General features: G+C 60.9%; 1 protein-coding gene across 3 annotated transcripts in view; it reads right to left on the reverse strand.

The window, feature by feature from the left end:
* Positions 1–21489, reverse strand: part of LSP1 (lymphocyte-specific protein 1) — a 37298-nt gene that overhangs the window by 2749 nt on the left and 13060 nt on the right. Inside the window, exons 2-10 of one of the 3 annotated variants that reach the window (XM_012810520.2) lie at positions 6839–6976; positions 5631–5795; positions 3852–3981; positions 3464–3556; positions 3220–3263; positions 3015–3090; positions 2215–2349; positions 1866–1943; positions 1613–1718 (exon numbers count right to left, since the gene is read on the reverse strand). In XM_012810520.2, the coding sequence (XP_012665974.1) occupies positions 1626–1718; positions 1866–1943; positions 2215–2349; positions 3015–3090; positions 3220–3263; positions 3464–3556; positions 3852–3981; positions 5631–5795; positions 6839–6976 (952 nt within the window). In that variant the 3' untranslated portion in view covers positions 1613–1625. Of the gene's footprint in view, positions 1–1612; positions 1719–1865; positions 1944–2214; positions 2350–3014; positions 3097–3219; positions 3264–3463; positions 3557–3851; positions 3982–5630; positions 5796–6838; positions 6977–21489 lie in introns of all 3 variants that reach the window. The other 2 variants (XM_012810519.2, XM_012810518.2) reach the window with 2 other exon arrangements.

The following is a 21489-nucleotide window of genomic DNA, read 5'->3' on the forward strand; positions in this document are numbered from 1 at the left end:
CGCGCTTCAACGCCCGGAAGCTGCAGGAGGCGGCCCGGCCCCCCACCACGTCCCACACCCTCCTGGAGCTGAGCCCCCGACCCAAGAACTTCAACCGGACAGCAGCCGGCTGGAGGCTCCAATGAAAGGGCTAGAGTAGCCCCAGGCCCAGGACCATGGGGTGGACTGGAGGGGGACTGAGGGTTTAGCTGGGGAGGGGAGCAGATGGAGCCATGAGGTACAGGGCAGGCCGGGAAGGGCAAGCTGGGGTGCGGAGCAAGGTCAGGAAAGGAAGGTCCAATGGATGGAGCAGGAAGGACAGGCTGGAGTGGTGGGCCTGCAGGAAGCTCTTGGGGGGCCAGTCATGTGGAGAGGTCTGTATTGTGGTTTAAGGTGGAGCTTGTGGAGAGAAATTTGGTAAGATGGAGGGTTCACAAGTCTGTGATGAGAAGGTGGGATCCCCAGAACTCTGGGCCAGGCCCTGCCCCATCTGCTTTTGAGGATCTGGGGCCAGAATTCTGCTTCTGTGAGAAGTGGGAGTACTCATGCTGCCCACGGACACTGCAAGCTGTGTCAGCAGTTTGGCCCCTGTGCTTCCCAAGCATGGGGCCAGACCCCAGGCCAGGGCGGCAGGGGAAGGCCCTAGGCCTGGGGCAATTGGCACAGGTGTGGGTGCTCTGTGGCAGGCAGGAGGCTAGGCCCTTCTCACTGCTCACCTCTGTTGCTCCCACCCAGGCTGGGGACAGGGCCTAAGAGGCTCACTGATGGGAAAAAGGGCTAGGGCCTTAGCCAGGCTTAGCTAGGTCCAGCCACTGCCCAGGCTTAGACACCAGTAAGCAAGACGTGTTCAACCCTGGGCTGGGAGAACAGCCCAGCCAAGCCTGAGTAGGGGCACTTAAATAGCCCCCAGACTGCAGTCAGCCATGGGGACAGGACACAGGTCCAGGGAAGGCCTCCAACCACAGCTATTCAGGATTCAGCATTCAGGGTTCAGAAAGGAAAAGAAGCAGTTGGTAGGGCTGACTGACACCCCTGCCCCCCACAGTAGTTAATGGGTGCTGTACATGGAGCCTGGGGCCAGGCCACTAATAAACGTGTGTTTAACCATGGCAGGGATGTCACCTCTCCGTCTTCTCCAAGGCGTAGGGAGGGTGGCAGAAAGCCCAAGCAGCCCTTGGCCACAAGAGGAGGTGAGACCCAGGTCCTGGCCCCTTTACAGACCCTCATCCCACTGATGGGTGAGGAGCCCAGGGGGCTGCATCTAACCACTTCCTTCAACACCACCCCCACAGTGCCTGCTGCCCTTGCTTCCCTAATGCACCCAGGTGGGACTTGGTAGGAGTCCTGGAGGGAGACTCACACTGCCCTGGTGGGGCAGAAGCTGAGCCAGACTGATTCTGGTGAAGCTGACAGGGAATTTACATCTGGTAGAAGATGAGGGTGGCCTCATCTGCATGGGGTTGGGAGACTAAGCCAACTCTAGGTTTTGGCCACCTCAAGGTCCACTCCGGCAGCCTGCTACAGGGACAAGATGGCCCTGTGCACACCTCCACCTTCCCAGAACGGTGCGTCCGTGCACACAGCATGGTGTGCTGCACGCAGCGTCCTCCTCTGGTGGTTTCCCTAGACTTACCAAGATGGGGGACTTAGGGCACTGAGCCCCCATCCACTAGCACCTTCTCATACTTCCCATGTCCAGTGGCCACAAACTTGTACCTCTTCCCAGACGGGGTGCTCTGCTGGGAAAGGACATGGAGAATTAAGGTGATAGTGGCAGAAGGGATATGGCACTTCCTCCAGAAAGCCCTCCCTGATGTCCAACAGACAGGTCCTCTTCACCCCCTATTACACATGCCCTCCTCACACCAACCACACTCAGACTCTACCTTAACCGTTGACGAGGTTTTGGAGCCTCCTTTTTGCTCCCAGAGGCTTTTCTTGCTCATGTCTCCAGCTACAATATCCTGTGGGCAGAAGAAGGACAACCCCCAGGCTTAGACCCCTGAAGGATCTCACCTGGCCTGGCCAGGGCCCGTGCACCTCATCTCTGCATGCTGATCCCAGCAGAAGAGGCAGTGCAAGGAGAGGAAGGAACACCTCCTTCGCTCAGCCAGCCAGCCTTGCCCCACCAGGTGCCCATTGTCCTGTCCGTGTGCATTTCACTCTGGACTGCCCTGCACTCACTTCACCAAGGGAACTCAGCCCAGCACAGCCTTGCCTGGAAGGGGTCCTTACCTTGCAGAAAGGGGTCTTGGCCACAGACTGAGCCTGCACCTCTCCTGTCTCCCACCGATTCTTGGTACTGGCCACTGCCATGCTAGGAAGCTCTATGGAGGTCTGGCGGACTAGCTTGGGGGTCCGGCCAGCAGTCTGCAGAGGAGGAAAGTCCCAGCACCATCATAGTGGATGCCCCCACCAGAAGCCCCTCCTCTCTTTGGGTCTTCCTTGGGTGTGATTTCCCAGTACAGGCTGGGGTGAGGGTCTCTTGATAGATGCACTTTCCTCCACCCACTATGCATGGGACACCCTCTTATTCTAAAGAGCACAGAGGCTGGTGGTCCCCAGGCAGCTGTGTACCTGCCAGCCTGCAGGTCAGGAGGTGGGACTGGAGGGCCAGGGGCAGCATACAGAGGCAGTGACTGGATGGAGTACTGGCCATATGTGGGTATACTGGCTGGATGAGGGTATACTGGTCAGGTAATGGTCAGATGTGAGTGTACTGGCCAAATGCAGGTGTACTGGCTGGATGCAGTTGTATTGGTTGGTAACAGAAGGGTGTTGGGTAGAGAGAAGGGTAGTGGGAGAATAGAGGAGCACTAGCCAGGAGGAGAAGTATCTACCAGGGGGAGCTCAGGAAGGCTAGAGGCACTGACTGAATGAGAGAGCCTGGTTTGAATGGGGGGTGCTGGTTGGAGGGGACAGAATTTGGGGGAAGGTAAGATACTGAGGGGCACTGGCTAGATGCAAGACCATTGGCTGGGTGGTGAACGGTGCATGGGTGGAGGAGGGACCACAGCAGGGGCAGCCTCTCCTACCTCCACAGCCTGTGTGTACTGCTCCAGCCGCTCATCAATCTTGGCAATGGGCAGGGCAGGCTGGGACTTCTTCACACTGTTGCTGGAGGGTGGGTATAGGTCAGGCTCCCTGCCCCACACACCTGCCCTACCCAGCCCCACGCCCCAAGCCCCATCTCCAGCCCCCTCTAGAGGAAGCTGAGTGTGGTGGCAGCTGGACACACACCTCTTCTCTATGGAGCGGCTCAAGGACTCGGTCCTGTCGATGAGCTGTGAGGGACAGACGTGTGGGCTGTGGGCAGCAGAGGCCCCAGCTCCTCCTACCTACCCCTCCCAGCCCCTCTGTGCCCAGGACTTGCCAGCACCCACCCTGGCTGGACTCCACCCGTCTTCCTGGACGTGTAAGGCTGTGCTATGGGTCGTAAGTCTGAGAGAGGGACAAAGAGGACAGGCCTTGGAGCCTGACCCACCTTGGTGGTAGGGCTCAGGGGAGGTGAGCCCTGTTCGTGGGTCTCCTCCATGCTCAAGGGGCTGGGTGTCCTGGGCTGCTGATATTTCTGGTGCTAGGAAAAGAGAAGCCAGATGACCCAGGGGAGCCCCTGCTTGTACCCTCCTGCCCCTCCCAGCACCAGGGACAAACATTGTTGCTCCCTGGGCCTCCAGCCCCTTCTGTCCCTAAGAAACAATGGGCTCTATCTCTGGATCTCTCAGCCAGGACTGCTGAGTCTAGGGCTCTGTCTCCCTGTACATAGGAAGAACTTGCCCAAAGGATCTCCCCAGGCCAGACCCATAAGGCCACAGTGCTGGGTGTGCCTGGGAACCCTGAGGGGAGTGTCACCTCCTCCATGGTGTCCTCACCATCCCCGGTGTATCCTGGCAGGTCTCTCGTGGGCCAGTCCCCTCCTGGCTCAGACATGCCTCCTCCAGGGGAGCTTCGTCCAGGGATGGTCCATTACCTTCCTCATCCCCATAGGCATTCTGGCAGGGCCTATGGGTGGGAAGGGGGCAAAGCTGACCCAGGGCCACTTGATTGCGTGGCTCCAGCCCAGTCCCAATTCCCCAGCTATGAAACAGAGGCCATCATTCTACTTGAGTGCTGAGCAACCTGAGACCCAGGCCTCTTGTGGAAAGTAATCCCCAGGGCCTCTGAGATGAGGCCTGAGGCCCCTTGGCAAACTGTCCAGTCCCTGCTAGGCAGACCTCTCCTGACAGAGGATCACCCAGGCTGTGGCTGAACCCAGAACTCAGGCTTTCTGGATAGGCCCAGCCTGGTGGCTTGCTTGCCTGGGACCATCCTGTGAGTCTGGTGGGACCACCCTGAGGCCCAGTTGCCCAGCCTCCTGCTCCCGCCCTGCTATGCATGAGGGCAAGTGGGTTAGGGGAGGATAGGTCCATGGGTGCCAGGGGCCAGGTAAGCTGGGCTGAGGCCAGGGCAGGCCCAGGCCCCTGAGCAGAGGGGCTGCCACGGGGGACGCTGGACCTGCCAGCTGGCGGCCGGGCGTGGCTCTGCATTTGAGCGGGACTGAACCTGGAGAAGAAGATGGGAAATTCTCGCATTTTCCATGATTTCAGGCTCCTTGGTGTACGTGCCAGCCAAGACCAGACCCACCCGCCCAAGGTGGGCTGGGGTCCGAGCCAGCAGCCACACAGAGGGTCCATTCAGGAGCTCTCAGCCTGTGAGGCCAGGCAGGTGCGGGGGTGGGGGAGGCTGCCCGGCCAGGTTTCTCCAGAAGAGCCAAAGTGCCCCCTGCTGTTGGGAATCTGCCGCCGCGCTTCTGAAGCAGACAGACTGCAACTGCACCATCTCAAAAGTGCAGAGTGCCCTTCCAAGGGCAGATGGGGAAACTGAGGTCTAGGGAGAGGAGTGATGGGCAGCAGGCAGGGCCTTAGTTGGGCAGTTGTCTCTCAGGGTATAGGACCCAGCTGTTGGATGGAGAGGGGGAATCCTGCAATAGAAGACATCCTGGCTGGAGCTCAGGGCCAGCAGGGGTCTGTGGGGAACAGGGAATGACCCCCATCAGATAGCCCACAACAGGCTCTGGTGCCACTCAAGGTAGCGGAGGGTCCTGAACCCCCAAGCTTAGGGCTCCTAAGCATGGCCTAAGCCTGATAGGGTGGGGCCGCAGGTCTCTGAGAGCAGCTGAGACCCTGCAGGGGGAGGGTATGGGAGCAGCTCCTGTCCCCTGGCCTCAGGGCTGCTTTGGGCCCCCACCCGCCTCAGTTCAGGCACACACATCCACACATCTGGCTGGCTCTCAGGCGTGCACATCTGGAAATACCTGCTCCCCTCCGTGGGAATGGAGATCGGCCAGCCCCCAGGGAGGAAGGGGCGGTGGGGCGCGGGGCCTCCATTACGTAAGTGGGCTGCAGCTGTGTGCTGACGTGGCAACACCCCGGCCGGCCGCAGCTGGGCTGGATGGGGCCCAGGGGCCCTGGGGAGCCCGGGGATGAAGTTTCCTCACCGTCCCCCACAGCCCCCCACTAGCTCCATGCTGTCTCCTGCTCTTCCTCCCTCCTTTCCCCTCCCAGCTGTGGGGCACTTGGGGAGCTGGGTGGGAAGGGGAGCACAGTTTATCACTAAGGTATGGCCTGGGGGATTGGGAGGATCCTGGGTGTGCATAACAGCCCCTCACTTGCCTGTGCCCCTCCGGCTTGCTCTCAGGAATCGCACAGCGAGGGGGCTCTCCATTGCTCAGGATCCCCTCCGTCCCCCAGTGCAGCCGCTGCTCTGACTTCTGGGACCAGTCCCCAAATCCTTCATCCTCCTCAAGTTCACGGGCCTCTGAGGGCTCCAGGCTAAGGCTGAAGAGCAGATGGGGAATCAAGCTGACCCTGCCTCTGCACTCCTTAGCCTGCCCATACCCAGCCCACCATCCCTCAGACCTGGGCCCTAAGTGTGGGAGATGCTGACTGCCATAGAGGTGGCTCCTCTAGGGTAGGTTGTCTCCCCTTTAGGCAGAGAAGTCCCCAAAGCAGTGCTGTGCCTCCCCATCAGCCTTGGACTCCTTGAAGGCAGGGTTGTGCTTCCCCCATCAGTCTGGGACTCCTGATTCGCAGAGCCACTTCAGCCTGGGACTCCCCAAGGTCAGGGCTGTGCCTCCCCCACCAGCCTGGGACTTCCCCCACCAGCCTGGGACTCCCTGAAGGCAGAGTTGTGCCCCCCACACCAGCCTGGGACTCCTGACTGGCAGGGCCACCTTCAGTCTGGGACTCCCCAAAGACAGAGCTGTGCCTCCCACATCAGTCTGAGATTCCCCCACTAGCTCTGGGCCCAGGCTCCTGCCCGGCCCCATCCTCACAGACTTTCCTGCATTGCAGGGTAACCTAATCAAAGAGCAGGAGCAGGGTCTGGGGGCTAGTCAGGGCTCTCAGGCCCAGGGTGACTGAGGACCTGGCTGAGGGGCCGTGACCGCTGCAGCACCTCACTCCACCCAAAGCTGCTGACTCGGAGAAAATGGAACAAAACAGGGCCAGGAGGAAGGGGCGTCATTGGGAAAACAGCCCAGCCCAGCCGCGAGGCCTCCTGGGCCCAGGGAGGAAGCGAGCTGGGCTGTGGCCGCCAAGTTGGACGTGGCCTCTGTGAGTCACCGGCAGCAGGGAGCTGGGGTGGGGGACCTGGGGGCCAGGGCTGTGCAGCTGGGGTCAGAGTCGGTCCAAGCAAGGGCTGGGACGTGCAGGGAACCAAGAACTTGAGGCAGAGCCCCAGTGGGCTGGCTAGGAAGGGTCACTCAGGCTGTTGACCACCATGCCCCTGTTGGGCAGACCAACCTACTTGTCCCCTTTCGGCACTGAGACCCCTGCTCAGGGCCTGACCACCAGTATCCCCTTCTTCCCTGGGTGCTCACAGTGTCTCCTGCTCTGTCTGCTCCAGGGACTGGCCACTTCCATCTTCGTCCTGGGCTTGTAGCTGCCTATCATGTTCATGCCGACACTGCTCATGTGTGGCGTCCTCCACGTCCTCCACACTCCACTGGGTGGTAAGCCTGGGGTGGGGGACACAGGGGGACACAGAGGGACAGTCACACTGCTGCTGAGACAGGGTGCCACTCTGCCCCCTACTCCTGTCCAAGCAGGCCTTGCTGAGACCACACAACCCCACTCCAGGCCTCAGTTCACCCATCTTTAAAATAGAGGCTGGCCAAGCAGTCCCACCAGAGCCCTCTGGCCCAGGTGGAGGGCCCAGAGCGCTGGAAGCATCTGGACACCACACGGGGTGGAGGCCCCTCCAACTTCCCACAGGCCTATAGAAACCCAAAGATGGGACTCATGACCCTCTGTCCCTTCCACTAACCTCCCTCTAGCTGCTATGGCCTCAGCTCTAGCCAGGGGATGCTGTGGGTACAGACAGGGACTGCCTCCCCCACCCCCCGCACTGCTCCATACAGCCTCGGCCAGAAGTATGACTAGGTGACCCCCAGCTAGCCAGAGCATGGTGTGCTGGGAGAAGGTGGCCCTGTGCAGGGCCAAGGCTGGGAAAGAGGGGCTCACCGCAGTAGCTATATCGGGCTCCCCCGCCTACCACTTGCCCTGCTCAGAGGAAAAACCCTGTGGGTTTGCAGCTAGGGTTCCAAAGACAGGGAAACTGAGGTAAGGGAAGGCTTCTGCCCTCAGAGTACCTTGACACCTTCACTACAGGGCCAGGAGATAGACAGAGGAGTGGCCTACAGCCCAAGAGGGGTGCAGGGTCTCTGTGCTTTACCCCAGGCCAGGGAGGGGGCCCAGGCCAATGGTAGGTACAGGGCTGGGGTCTCCCAGCCATGGTGTCAACTCTTCCCAGCCGGTGTCCGCCTCATGACCCCACAGTCCACTCCCTGCTGGGCCCCAGTCCCCCACCAGGCAGCGCACGGCCAGCACATGATCTAATCTCCCCCAGGTCTCTCCTAAGCCTCTCAGACAAAAGCCAGGCCCTTCCACAGGCCCGGGTTCAAGGCCTGCTCCCCCACCGCAGCCTCGTGGGACCCCAGCCACGCAAACCCCACCTCCGCACCCCCAGCCTGTCCGCCGCCTTGTCCTCAGAAGTGCCTTCAACTCCCAGCCCAAGGAAGCCACTTAATTCCCCACACCTGGCTCCCATCAGCAGGCAGATGAAGCGCGGCTTCCTGCCTCAGCAGGCTGTCGGTGGAGCCACGCTGGGCAGGCAGAGGCTGGGTGCAGAGCCCTGCAAATGGGCCTGCAGGTTGGGGCAGGTGGAGAAAGGGTGCCCCCTAGCCCACTCCTGGGCAACTTGGGAGGCGTGCATTGAGGGTGAGGCTGGCCTTGTGGCTCCCTGTTTTCCCGTCCATGGCTGCGTGTGTATGTGGCTGCATGTGAACCGTGTGTATGTACAGCAGGCTGAGATAGAAACCAGGTCCTCCTCAGGCTTTGTCACAGGGGAGCTCTTTCCAGACTCTTCCACCAAGTCCTAGAGGGTCTTTGAAGGCACAAGGACACTCGGTTGTGCAAGTCTCCCCCGCCCCCACAGCCCTACATGGGCCCATGCATGGCCTTGCCTGACACACAAGCCCCCGCAGATGGTAGGTACCTGTGCACTCCGGCCCCACACATACACACTTGACCCACACGCAGGCCCACGCAGGCGCACACACCAGCACTCCACACACAAGGAGCACACATGTTCTCAGGTGTGAACCACAGACATACGTATGCAAACTTAGATTTGGGAACAGTGACACTAAATGGAAGGTCCTGTCCTGCTCCAAGAACCCCTGGGGTGCCCCACGGGCCACAGGCATTCACTGTTCTCCCACCTTCTGCCCAACCTGAGGCTTGGCCTGTGTTCTGGGGTCGGTAGGAACGGGGGGCAGCACACAGTGTCCCCTTGGAGCAGCCCAGGATGTGAGTAATGCGGCCCTTTGGATGCCCCGTCTACAGCTGGGCTCTGTTCTGGGAACTGAAAGGGGGCCGCCCTGCCGGGCTGAGGTGGGGGCCTTTGGCCTGGGAAAGGCGCCCCCGGCCGGAGGCCCAGACCCTTGGCACGCTCTGATGGAGCTGTCAGGGCTCTGGCGCTGGCGACCCCGCCCGGGCCTGTGCAGCTGCGAGGGATTTGGTGTTCCTGTGCAAATGCAATTAGGCCATTTCCTGTGTCTGTTCTGGCTCTAAGGGGCCCAGGGCTCAGCCCAAGGGCTTGGGCAGGGGCTCTCTGTTCCCCCCACACACAGCCCCAGGCTCTACCGCAGGGCCTGGTCCCCACCCAGGTGCTCAGAGAGTACAGATCCTCCCACAGAGACCCCCAATGGAGACCCTGGACAGCCTCCCATTCTGAGTGGGGCTCCCTGAGATCAGGGCTGCCCCTGCCAGCTACATCCACTGTTTAATGCTCCCTGGCTCAGGACACTAGTCCCCTCCTTCCTCCACAGCCCCCCAGCCCTGCCCCCTATCCCCACCAAGGGCCTGTTGGCACCCATACTGGACCAAGCCTTCCCAGCTGCCCATGCCGCTCCTGCCTCCAGGACAGTTCCAGAAGGGGAGTCAGGCCTCCGTCCCCGTCCTGACTCTGCCCCCTGCAGGCAGTTTGTGCGGCGACCCTACCTGGTGTCCCCAGCCCAAAGGCAGGCTACAGAGGGTTTGTTCCCCTAGTTTCAAGGAGACTCCAAAGGCTCAGCAGTGGGTCTAGGGCCAAAGGCAGGGTATCATGGGGCAACCTCCCTCTATAGACCACAGGGACCCTTCCCAACCATGCATCCACTGAACACCACAGAGTTTGAGCTAGCCGGGACGCCTGAGGAGCTGGGCTAGTCACTCCTCCAGGAGCAGAGGCCAGAGCACTCTCTGCAACCACCAACGTCCCTGGTCCCAGCTACCCTGCAGTCCATACATTTGCCCCTCAAGTGGCCACAGGACCCTTGAGTGAAGGGACATAATGTGGAGGGGAACAAGCCCCCAGAGGGGCCATCTTGGCTTGGCTACCAGAGGTGCCCACACCCACAAGCAACATTCACGAAGAAGGCCCCTGGAGGTGGAGGCATGGGTCTGTCCAGGGTTCGCCCAGGGAGAGGGCAGCAGCAGCTGGGCAGAACTGCCTCCTCCAACCCAGGGGCACCACATGTGCCAGCCACCAGCAAATGCCCCCTTGGCTATGTAACACAGGGTCCTGCCCAGGGGCAGGGTCATCCAGGGAGGGGTCCAAGGGAGTGGTGCTGCTTGGCTGTCACTTATCCCTGAAGAGGCAGCTGGGGACAGGAGCACAGGGACTGCCCCAAGCCAGCAGGTGGGCAGTGGGTGGATGGGGTACCGGAACCTGCCCCCTCACACCTGGCACTGGCCCAGCATCCCCAGCAGCTGGGTCTCCCACCCAGCACCTTTCCAGGTATGTCTCACCCTGTGGGGCAGGGAGATGGAAGGTGACCTCTTTCCAGTAATCACAGGCCAGTGGGCAAGGCAGACACCCCACTGAGCAAGACTCTGGCCCCACTGCCCGGGAAAGTCAGCCATGAGCTATTGGTGGGGAGGTGATCCTGCACTTGGGGCAAGGATCAAGAGCCAGAAACTTGGAGGCATAGGCACAGTGTGGCTGGAGCCCAAGGAAGGGGTCCCTAAGGCTCATGGGGTGGTCCCCTCCAAGAGTGGGAGCCCTGGCTCTGTTGGAGCTGACTGGGGTGGGGGAAAAACTGCAGGGTGTCAGAGATGGCGGGGACAGCGCTACCTGGGCCCAAATGACATTGGACATGGAGGGGGTGCAGACACAGGGGGTTCAGGAGGGAACAACAAGCCAGGTGTGCTGAAGGGGAGGCCAGGCAACTTAGGACTTGCCTGGGTGACCCTCCTGCATGAGATGGACGGCCCTGATGAGACTTGGTCTGGGGGCACAGAGCTGACTAAGTGTGAGCGTGCAGGGCAGTGGGACTCCAGAGGGGATTGCTGCTGAGGAGGGGCCCAGCCACCAGGGACAGTGGAGTTGGGCCCTGGGGTGACTCTTCCGGCCCCAAGGCAGCGGCCTAAGAGGATCAGAGGTGCCCAGAAGCAGGAGTGGCCATAGCAGGGAGGAGCTAAGGCCAAACCCCCACCCCAGTGTGAGGCCCCTCTGTTCTCCCCAGGCTTACTGTGGCTCCCCTCAGGGGCCTTCTGAGGCCTGATCCCAGTTTTACCGTAGACCACGTATGAGTCTCAGGGAGAGGCCAGGCCAGAGTGTAGCACCTGTCCACAGATGAGCCAGGCTTTTGCATGCAGGCAGCTCCATGCTATGCACAGGGGCAGGGGCAGCTTTTGCAACTTCTTCACTGTCATTCTAGGCCAGATGCCCCATGCTTGGGCAGTCTTGGGAAGATCGCAAGTGTGTACAGTGGAGACTTGGGGCCCCAGGAGCCACAGATGCCTTTGAGCAGGGAGGGAGAACTGCAGAGGGACCCAGAGCCAGGAGCCACAGTGGAGAGACCCCAGCCACCCTTGGGGTCACCCAGGATGAGGCCCAGCCAAGACAGGGACAGCAAGGCCCATGACAAGTGGACCTGAACCCCAAGGGAAGGGAGGGACCAAGTAGAAGGAGAAAGCAAGGAGGCCCTGGGGACCATGAGCTGGGGAGCCCACCCCAAGAAGGAAGGCTGGGCCGTGGAAGGGGTGTGGCTGTCCTCCCTTCCCAGTGATGGAAACTCTGGCCCAGCCCCAGCAGGGTGAGAGCTGAAGCCCTTTCTAAGTGGGCATCTGCTCCCCAAGGCTGAAACTGCTTAGAGACAGTCCCTAAAGACTTCACTGTGTCCAGAAGGAGGTCGAGCCACATCAGGGGCAGAGCCAACACCTATATGTCCTTCTTGGCATCTGGTGGGGAACATCACATCTGGGAGCCTCCCTGGAGGAGGGCGCACCAGTCTGGGTTATCTACCTGCAGAGCTGCCATTCCTCATACCCGTGGAGAAGACGAAGGTGCAAAGGGTACAGATGGAGCTGGCCTCGCAGTCTGGAGGTGGAGGGGGCCCACGGCTACAGTGGCAAAGCAGCCTGCCCAGGGCTGGGCGCCACACAGGAGGACACAGCCAAAGCCCCGAGGAGCCCAAAGCCAGCAGGGCTCAGCCCTGCAATGTGCCTATGTGCCAGGAGCCACATGGCCACCCAGGGCCCGCAGCCAGGAGGTCCTAGGGATGGTCCCCAGGGAGGGGCTATGGGATCCAAGCCCCTTCATACAGAGGTAGTGCTGGGCCCCCAGGCAGGACACTGAATGTCTCTGAGCCCTCTGAGGTAAAAAGGCCAGACAGCGGCACCAGGATCATCCCAGGCACAGTGCCGACCAGGCATCCTCCACCTCTCATGTAGACAAGGCTTCTCCTCCCAAGGCTGCTTGTCTCCCCTCAGGGGCATGGCACAGGGGCCTCTTATTGGGGGTTCCCCAGTGCTTCCACCCAGAATCCTATGTCCTGCCATCCCCCCCTGTGGAGCTCAGTGGCCAAGAACCCCACAGAGGCAGGGCCCCTTTGCCAAGGCCCGTCTCCCTCCCACTCTACCTCCTGGTGCCCGGTCCCTACCTGCTTCCAGCCTTCAGCCATTAACTTCCCTCCAAGCACAGGCCCCGATGGCCATGCCACCGCCCCTGCTCCTCACCCAGTCTACAGCCAAGGGTGGAGGCCCAGGAGGTTGAAGCTGGTCCTGCAGCCTTACCACTGGGAATGGGCGTCAGGGGAGCAAAGCCTCCTCATCAGAATTGCAGCCTCCCACCTCTGGCTGGGCTCCCTGCCGCCCTCCATGACAACCTGATTTCCACACCTGCCCCACCACCTCTGTGCCAGCCAGGTGGGGTCCAGCTGCCTCCTCAGCCCACCAGGGATGGCCTGAGGCACAATCTCATGGCCACAACCTGGCTCCAGTCCCCCTTCCTCCTCCCCCCTTTTTTTCCCTCCTCCTCTCCCTCATCTCTCTTCTCCTTTTCCTCCCTCCTCCCTCTCCTCTCTCCTCTGTCCTTACTTTTTCCTTTGCCAGCACTTTATTTTACCAGATACTAGGGACCCCTAAAATGGCCACTGCCCAGGTGAATCTTAGAGGTTGCCAAGAAACAAGGACCACCCTGGCAGGAATCAAGGACCCCAAGGAGGCCAATATTCTGAGCTTTCTCTGGGGAAGGGCTGGTGGGAATCCCCTCAGAGGACAGCACAGAGTGCAGGCAGCAGGCCATGAGGGCACCTAGAGGACACTGCCAAGGCGGGTGTAAAGGGCAGGCCCAGCGGGCAGAGCCCCCACAGCCTCCTCTGGATGGACCCATGCTATTCACCATCAGGCTCTGGGAGAGTGTATAGGGAGGGATCTGGACTGCCCCCCTCTGGACTGCCCCTGCATTCTGCTCCACCAAACCTTTCCAACCTGCTCCAACTCACCTAATTGGGGCTAGTCTCTGGCCCAGCACAGCCCCAGTTCCAGGCTCTCCCTCAAGAGGAGCACAGTCCCCCGAGAGCTGAGACCCTGGTGCCCCCACAACATGCCTGGTGCTGCGGCGTGCCCTGGACCTCTCGCACCACCTCACCCAGACAGATGTGGTGACCAGGCCAAGTGCCAAGAAGGGTGGATCCAACCAGGCCTGCCCACCATGCCACCCAGCCCCAAGTAGACACCCTGGACCTCAAGGTGGCTGTGCCCTGGAGACCCCATGGCCTATGCTCTACAGGATCCTGAGCCTCAGCCTCCCTGAGTCACCTCTGCCCAGGCTTCCCGTGGGCTCTAGATACTGAGCTAGGGACCTTCCAACTCTGTCCTCAGAGCAAGGACCAGAGTTGAGCCTGATGCCCCATTGACCAGCCCACCACCTCCGTCAGGCTGAGTGCCCTACCTCTAGTGATGTGCTCCGTGGTCAGCCTTGGCCAGCAGTGCCCTCACCATGGAGTAGTGGCTCTTCTACTTCTCTGTCCCCATCTGCCTGCTGGGGCCTGATCTCTGGGGTCAGAGATCAGGGCCTCCCCCTCCTGTCTGCTCCCCTGCCCGTTGGGTCCTGCAGGACCACTCTGGCCTCTCCATGGCCTCTCTGGCACTCTGACCACTCTGCACATCACCGTCGTGGCTCTCTCTGTCCTCCATGTCACTGATCACACTCTGCTAGGGCTTGGGCCAAGCACAAGGTGGCCAGGGAGACCTCTCCACCACACACACCCATACACCAAGGACAGCATCCTTCACTCACACACACTTGCCACGGTCAGCATCCCTCACTATGGGAGAGCCTCTGCCCAGCCTGAGCACTTGCACACACACCACTTGGCACCCACACTCCTGGGGGTCCTGATGCCTAGAAGCCACTCCCACAACCCTGGCTGCACCTCTCTTGGTGCCGGACAGCCCTCCAGGAGCACTGTTGCTCCTGTGCTGGCTGGAACTGCCCTGGCAATGCTCTCACTGTGCTCACAAGGCAAGATTTTGGCACGTCCCAGGACACGCGACTGGTCACTGGCAGCAGCTCGAGGCTCTGCCATCTAGCTCCTCTTCCTTCCTGCCTGGCTGTACCCAGATGTCCTTCACATCCTGAGGGCCTAGCCCTCAGCTCTGCCCACAGACACTGCCAGAGGGCACACTCACTGTTCAGACTCAGCTGCCCACCTGGGCAGGAGCTGCAGCTGGGCCGTGTGAGGGTGGCCAAGCCAGACTGGCACATGACCTTGTATCCCGCTCTAGCCCCATACCCTGGGGTGCTTCTGGCACCCCAAACATGCTGCAATGAATGCTCTTGCCTCCAGCTCTTAGCAGACCTGGCCCCTCAGCCTGAAGCCTCCACACTGTTTCCACCCTTTAGAGTGGTGGGTGCCCTGTATGGCCGCTGGCCTCTCCTCAGAAGCTCTCAGAGATGCCCAGTGCCCTCGTGGAGAGATGGGTCCTGGAGTGCAGGGCTGTAGGGTGGAACAGAGTGGGGACATCACCTAGCCATTCCTGCCTTCATCTCCACATGAGGTCTCTGGCGCTGCCCCCCAGAGCCTCCCTGAGTCTGCACAACTCAGGGGACCTTGGGAGACCTCCAGGCACTCTAAATGTCACCACAGCTGAAGCCAAGTAGACCTGCCCGAGCAGTTCAGCTGCAGCAGCCACACTTATAGGGGTGAAGTGAGCACCACACAGCTGCGCCTCGGTCTGCACACTGGTCCGTGGCACTGTTCTGCCATCCCCTGGCAGACAAGCAGTCAGGACTCAGGTCCCTCCAAGTGGCACAGCCAGGGTTCTGCCGCGAGCCCTGCACTCAGCCATGGGGACTCAAGCGGCAGAGGTTAGAAGCCTTTGCCCCCAGGACAGTTGAGAATGGGGTCCGAAGGGGCTGCCTTCATACTCAGAATCCCACCCTCTTATCAGGCAGCAGCCCCCTCCTCGCCTCTCTTACCCTCTGTTACCCCTTTCCCCAGCTGCCCATCTCTGCTCAGCCCCCTTTCCCTCCCCCCACCTCTGGACAGTCCTGTGCAGCACAAGGCCTGCCACATGGGAGGGACCCATCTGGCCACACCTGAGACTGTGGACCGAAGCAGCCAAGCCCCCATGCCTCCTTCCTCTCTGCTCTCTTTCCATCATCGTTGGCGTGCCCTCTACCTGGCATAACCCCGCTTGCCTTCCTCCTCAAAGGCAGACCTGCTGCCCCACAGGCCGGGCCTCCAGCAAACCCAGCATCAGTGTCCCCCACTGGGCCCAGCCCCAATTTCGCTTTCACACACGGCGCTACATGTCGGCCTCAGGACCAGCTCTGCCCACTAAGAGAAGCAACAGACCCTCACAGCCACCTCACCCTCCTGGGGAGTTGTACTCCTGGCCCCATCAGGCAGTAGGCCGGGGTCTGATCCCACTTAGAGCCCAGGACTGGGGCTGGAGCTGTCCACCCTACCCCCTGACTGCCCCCACCCTGCCAGCGATCACCCAAGTGCTCCTCACCCCCAAACTTAGCCTGCAGTGGGGCTGATTGGAGACTGCTGTGGTCAGTCCCTGGCCACCCACCTCTGCTGAGCCGCTCTGGGCCTGGCGCAGTGTCCCTGGGGGCTGTGCTTCCTCTGGCCATCCCGAGAGACATAGGAGCTTCCAGGTGCCCCCAGGCCCTGGCAGGGCACTGGCAGGCAGGTCTCCAGGTGCCCGGGCACCCTGGCTGCTGCTCACTTGAGGCTCTGCCCAGCTGATTTGCCGGCTGGGACTGGAGCCTGAACCTCCGTCCTCTGGGCTCCAGTCCTGACACCCTGCCCAGGGGGCTGGGCCACTTGGACCCTGTACCCCAGCTGCTGGCTCGGCTGGGCTTCCGGGGCAGGACGGGCTCTGGCCAACAGACCACCCGGGCTTGGAGCGGCACCGCCCACCAGACTCTGGGCCCTGCCAGGGTGGGGGCTGCCCCACCCTCAGGATTGGGTCTTGGATGGGCCCGAGGCAGCCACACCCCTTTGGACACTGTGGTTTAGAAGCCTGGCTTCCCCCAACCTCCCTCAGGGCCAGCCCAGCAGGCTGCTGTCCCTGTCCCCTGTCCTACTGGCCACATGGGGGTCCCCAGAGGTCTCCTGGGCCAGACCACTCAGGGTAAGCGCCTGCTCCATCCAGGAAGGGCCAGGCTCTGGGCTCTGCAGGGCCATCTTGTCTGTGGGCAGTTGGGTGCCTGAGAACGGCCCCCGCCAGCCAGAGGAATTGGGGGCTCCTCATGCCTGATAAGAACATCTGCCAAGACGACCCTCTGCCAGCCCCTTCACTATATGCCAGCCTACCAGGCACTCCCAGTAAGCAGGTGGCTGAGGTGACCTCTGGAAGAGAGCTGGCCACCGTCCTCTGCAGGTCCCCTGACCATTCTAACACTGGCCTGGCATCACCCAGGGGTAGGTATGTGGGCACGGGAGGAGTAGAGCTTGGTACAGAGGAATGGGGGGTGTTAGTCCTGGGTCTGACCCTGCCAGGCTGAAGCCCTGGGCCTGAGGGAAGGGTACTTGCATGGCTGAGCCCCTGACTAACATCCAGATTCAGCCAAAAGTACCAGAGGGACAAGGAGGGCATATTTTCACATGGCCACAGCAGCAAGCACTTCTAATGAGCTTAAACTGGGGTCCATTGATACCCTGGGTTGCACACTAGCATGGCCCTGCAGAGCTCATCACAAAGAGAGCACCCTGCCTGTGGTAGCCCCCAGTCCCCATGCCCAGGCTCACTGTGCGGTATTGGGTACCCTTGGGACGCCACTTCACCTCTCTGATCCTGGTTTTCGCATCCAGCAAAGGCCAAGGGAGGGAGCTGTCTGCTGGTGAGGACAGAAGCTGGGGAAGCAAAACTGCTGGGTTTGCAGAGACACCACCGACAATGACACGGCAGGGGTTTCACTGTCCCAGGTGGTGACACACGTATGGGCATGTGTGTGAGTGTACAGGTACATGCATGTCTGTGAGCCTCTCCACGGATCTGCTCACTATGGCTGGACAAACATGTCCATTATTCTTTGCAAGGGCCTGTCCCTGCCTTGCCCCCACAAGGAGAGTTCCCATGGGTTCGGAGGGATGGGCCTGTTCCTGGTGCCCTCACCCCACTGACTAGTCACCCTGGCCCTGGCTTCAGGCCTCTCCCACCTGCCACCTGCACAGGTCCAGGAGGCACCAAGGCTGGCCTGCTCACAGCCCTGCTTCTGGGACCTGCCAGTGCCCTCTGAGTACCCTTTGCTCACCCAGGTCACAAAGCCAAAGCCACAGCTGGATGGGAACTGTGGCCAGGCCTTCCTGTGATAAGGGGGTATACACAGACATAGCCAGGCCAGGAGCTCTTTCTGTTACTCCGCAGGGTGTTGGGCTCCCTCCTCCTATGCTTCAGTTTCTCCTTTTAAGCAGTGCTGGTAAGCCTGGGGCATGGACTCTGGGTACTCCATCCCAGGCCATAGATCCCTACTGACCAGCAGGGAATGGAAGGCAAGACACGTTCCAGCTGGGCCAGGAAGGGAAGTCTGGCCTAGGAACATGGCCTCTGCAGAGGAGGGCCCTGGCCGGCAGCACCTGGGCAGGCTGGTGCCAAGCTGGACGGGATGAGTGTAAAGCCAGGGAGGTGTGTCTCCCAGGGGTCTGGGTGGGGGCCACAACATGGTGAGGACCCATAAGACCATCTCTCTGTGTGTCCAGGGACCCAGCACACAGGAGAAGGCAAGGCCCAGGGCTACCATCAGCTCCTCAGACACTGCTAAACCCAGTCCTGCACATGTCCCTGCCTCTCCTCCTGCCGAGTCTCACCACTGAGTGCCAGGCCGTGGGCGCATGGGGCATGCTGGGCAGTGCCAGGCCTGCCTTTCAGGAGTGCAGGATCTGGCAGAGTGCTCCATGCCATGGAAGGGAGTTGGGAGGACAGCCCTCCCAGCTGGGAGAAGCCAAGACAGGCTGCATAGAGGAGGTGCCATTTTAGCTGGGCCCTAAAAGCCTAGAAGCATTGAGGAGAAGGAAGGACATTGCAGGCGGCTCAGAGGGAGGCGGCCAGCGGCTGACAGTGTGGAGTGGTGGCTCTGTGCTGCACGCAGGCCCTCTGCACTCTCCTCTCATCAGGACCCCAGGGCTCCACACCACTACCTTACAGAGGTACAAACGGAGGCTGAGAAGGTGCCATGCTGGCCTGAGCCCCGGGCACTCTCCCCAGAACTCTGCCTGGCTCTGTGTGCCGGGGCCACAGCTTGTGAATACCCAGTTTCATCACCTGTAAAGCAAGGAGTGACAGGCTGTTTCCCAGGGGTCAGCAAGTCCCCAAGGAAGGCCTCAGAAGCCACCTGAAAACAAGCTCTCATCTCCGCCTGACCCACAGCCCACACCTAGACGCAGGTGGGAGGGCAGGGGGAGGATGCACTGGTGGCTGCCAGGCCCAGGGGAGGAGATAGCTTCAAGCTAGATCCGCGCTTTCACATGCCGGACTGGCACACTGGTCTTGCCCACTGCTGGGGCAGCAGAACCCACCGGGCTGGGCAAGGCACCAGAAGTCCCACGGCCCGGTGTGGGCAGACCAGGTGCCATCGCACCTGGAGGCACCGGCATGGACATCCTGCCCCACACTCCATGCCCCAGCCTGGGTGGGAGGGACCTACCTCAGGAGGGTCTCCAGGCCCTGTTTGCTAGAATTCTTCCTCAGGGGCACGGAGCCGCTCATGCTGCCGCGTCCGCCTGTGGTCGCTGACCTGCCCTGACCCCAGCCCTGGGGATGCGGCAGCAGCTTCTCCAAAGTCTCCACACTGCTGCCCTCCCCTGTGGCCACTTCTGTCCCCATGGCCCTAGGTTCTCCTGCCCTGCCCGGGGCCCTCCTGCCCAGGCGCTCCTGCCCACGCCTGCCTCTCCACCTCTGTGCTTGGCTGTCCGGCCTCCCTCTGGCTCTGACACCCCCTGCCCAGTCCTCTCTCTCTGCCTGGTCGCCCATCTGTCCCTGCAACCTTCTGCCTGCCAGTCTCGGCCCCTCTGGTCCTGGGGGCAGGGGTCTCTGGGGTGGCTCCCTGTGGGCAGCCTGTCCCAGTGTCCCCTGCCTCTGCGGGTCTGGCTGACTCCCTGGGCCCCTGCTGCCCTTGCTCCTTCAGGACTCAGCAGCTGCTTCCCTTTTGTTCCCCCCAGCCCCTTCCCCGCCCCCCTCCACCTCCTCCTTCTGAGACTAGTAAAAATGTCAGAGAGAAAACCCTCCCAGCCCAGCAGGCTGGGGGCTCAGCCGCCCCTCTGCCGCCCACTGATGGGCAGAGGGGCTGCCTCTCTTCCTCCCTCCCTCCCTGCCCTTCCTTTCCCTGCCTGCTTCCTTGCGCCACCTGGGCAGCTGCATACCCCCAGCGAGGCCTGGGCTCCTCACTGCTGTTGCCCAGCCTATGCCTTGTGCCCTCTCCCCTGGCGCCAGCCCCTCCCGCCCTCTGGCTTTAGTCTTTTTGGTCCAGCTTTCCCTCCCCTGCGCCCCCATCCCAGGTCCCAACCCACTGCTAGCTACTCTGCCCTCTCCCCTCCTTCCCCTGAACTCAACCCCTCTCCTCTCTGCATTCCCTGTACTGTCTGTGTCCCTATCTCTGTCTCCCTCCCTCCTTCCCTCCCCCACTCCCTCCTCCTCCCCTCCCTCCTCCTTCCTCCTCCCCCTCCTCCCTACCCTTCTCTCCACTCCCTCCTTGTTCTCCATTTCCCCTTGTTTATTCCTAGTCTTCTTCTCTTGTTATCACCTCAAGGGGAAGGCTGGGGCACCCCAGGAATCCTCTCTGGTCCCCAAGTGGGGAGGCTGCTGCCCTCCCTAACACCCCCCACCAGGCTGCAGCAATACCCAGGGTGGCAGGGATTCCATTAACATGGCATCTCCACTTGGTGCCAGGAAACCATGGTCCCAAGAGGTGGCCAATGGGCACAAGGTGGGCCTGGTACCCTCACCAACAGGACCTGCCCACCTCTGGCCTGGGCCCAGGCAGAGGCAGCCCAGCCCACTGTTGCTCTGGTTGGGCTCATTCGCCATGACTCACTGGAACACCGGAGGCTAGTGGCTGGCAAGGGAAGGACACATTCGCCTTCCCGCAGGTCAGCACCATGAGGCAGGCTCACACCTGCCAACTTGCCCAGCTCACCAACACTGACAACCGTTCTAAGGGGCAGGCAAATCCGAATCTATATTCCAGATGGGGAAACCAGCCAACAGCACTGGTATCCAAGGTCACAGATCCAGGGCCTGGCATAGCCAGAGCCAGAGCCCAGTTTGACAATGGCTGGCCACCTTAGTACCACCTTGGAGCCATCATCTCTGTGTGTGCAGAGTGCCCTCCCTGCTGTCTCGTCCCCTCTCGCCTCCCAGCTAGTGTGAGCTCAGGCTGGGACAGGCACTCAGGGCCAGGGGACTACTGGAAAATGCTGAGTGGTCTGAGGGTGAGGCTGTGAACCCCTATGTGAGAGCAGTGTGTATGGGAGGTGACAACAACAGAAAGAAAACCCCACATGAGTCCACAGCTTGCATCCACAGCTTGTGTCCACAGTGACTCAGGTGGTGGGCTAGCCAGGGGACTGTGAGGTCAGAAAGTCTGACACCCAGGCTCAGTCCCAGAGCCAGTCCTGGAGGGAGAGTCCACACCATCTCCCTCTTCAGTACAATCCAGAAGGAGCTGCAGGACATGGCATGTACAATAGACTGCTGTGCTACCACCTGTCCCCAGCACCCCCTGAGTGACAGAGACCTCAGGCTTCTGGGAGAATAAGGGGAAGGGAGATGGGAGAAGGGCTGGGCCCCAGGTTAGGCCAACATCTAACAGAGCACCCAGGCGAGTAAGGCCACCCAGGGGAAGCATCTCAACCTGCCCATCTCCTCCTTGCCTCCAGTTCTTAGTTTTAGAGTCTCAGCCACAGAAAGCCGGGGATGAAATGTGGCCAAGGTATATTTTGGTTCAAAAGAAGGAAGAATGTTCCCACAGAGGAAAGGGCTATCTTGGAATGGCGGAAGTTCCCCATCAGTAGAGAATAGTCATCTGTCTGAAATACTGATGGGTGGGAAGTAGCAAGAACAAATCTTTAGATGCAGCAGTCAAGAATCACGGTTGTGCAACTGGAGCATGTCCTAATAGGAATAAAACTATAGACTATATGATGTCAGCTCTACTATTATTTGTTCAGCCAGCCAGCCAGCCATTTGTCCA

Source organism: Otolemur garnettii, unplaced genomic scaffold, assembly GCF_000181295.1.
Source record: "Otolemur garnettii isolate 467f Iridium unplaced genomic scaffold, OtoGar3 scaffold00134, whole genome shotgun sequence".
In the NCBI taxonomy this organism is placed as follows: Eukaryota; Metazoa; Chordata; class Mammalia; order Primates; family Galagidae; genus Otolemur; species Otolemur garnettii.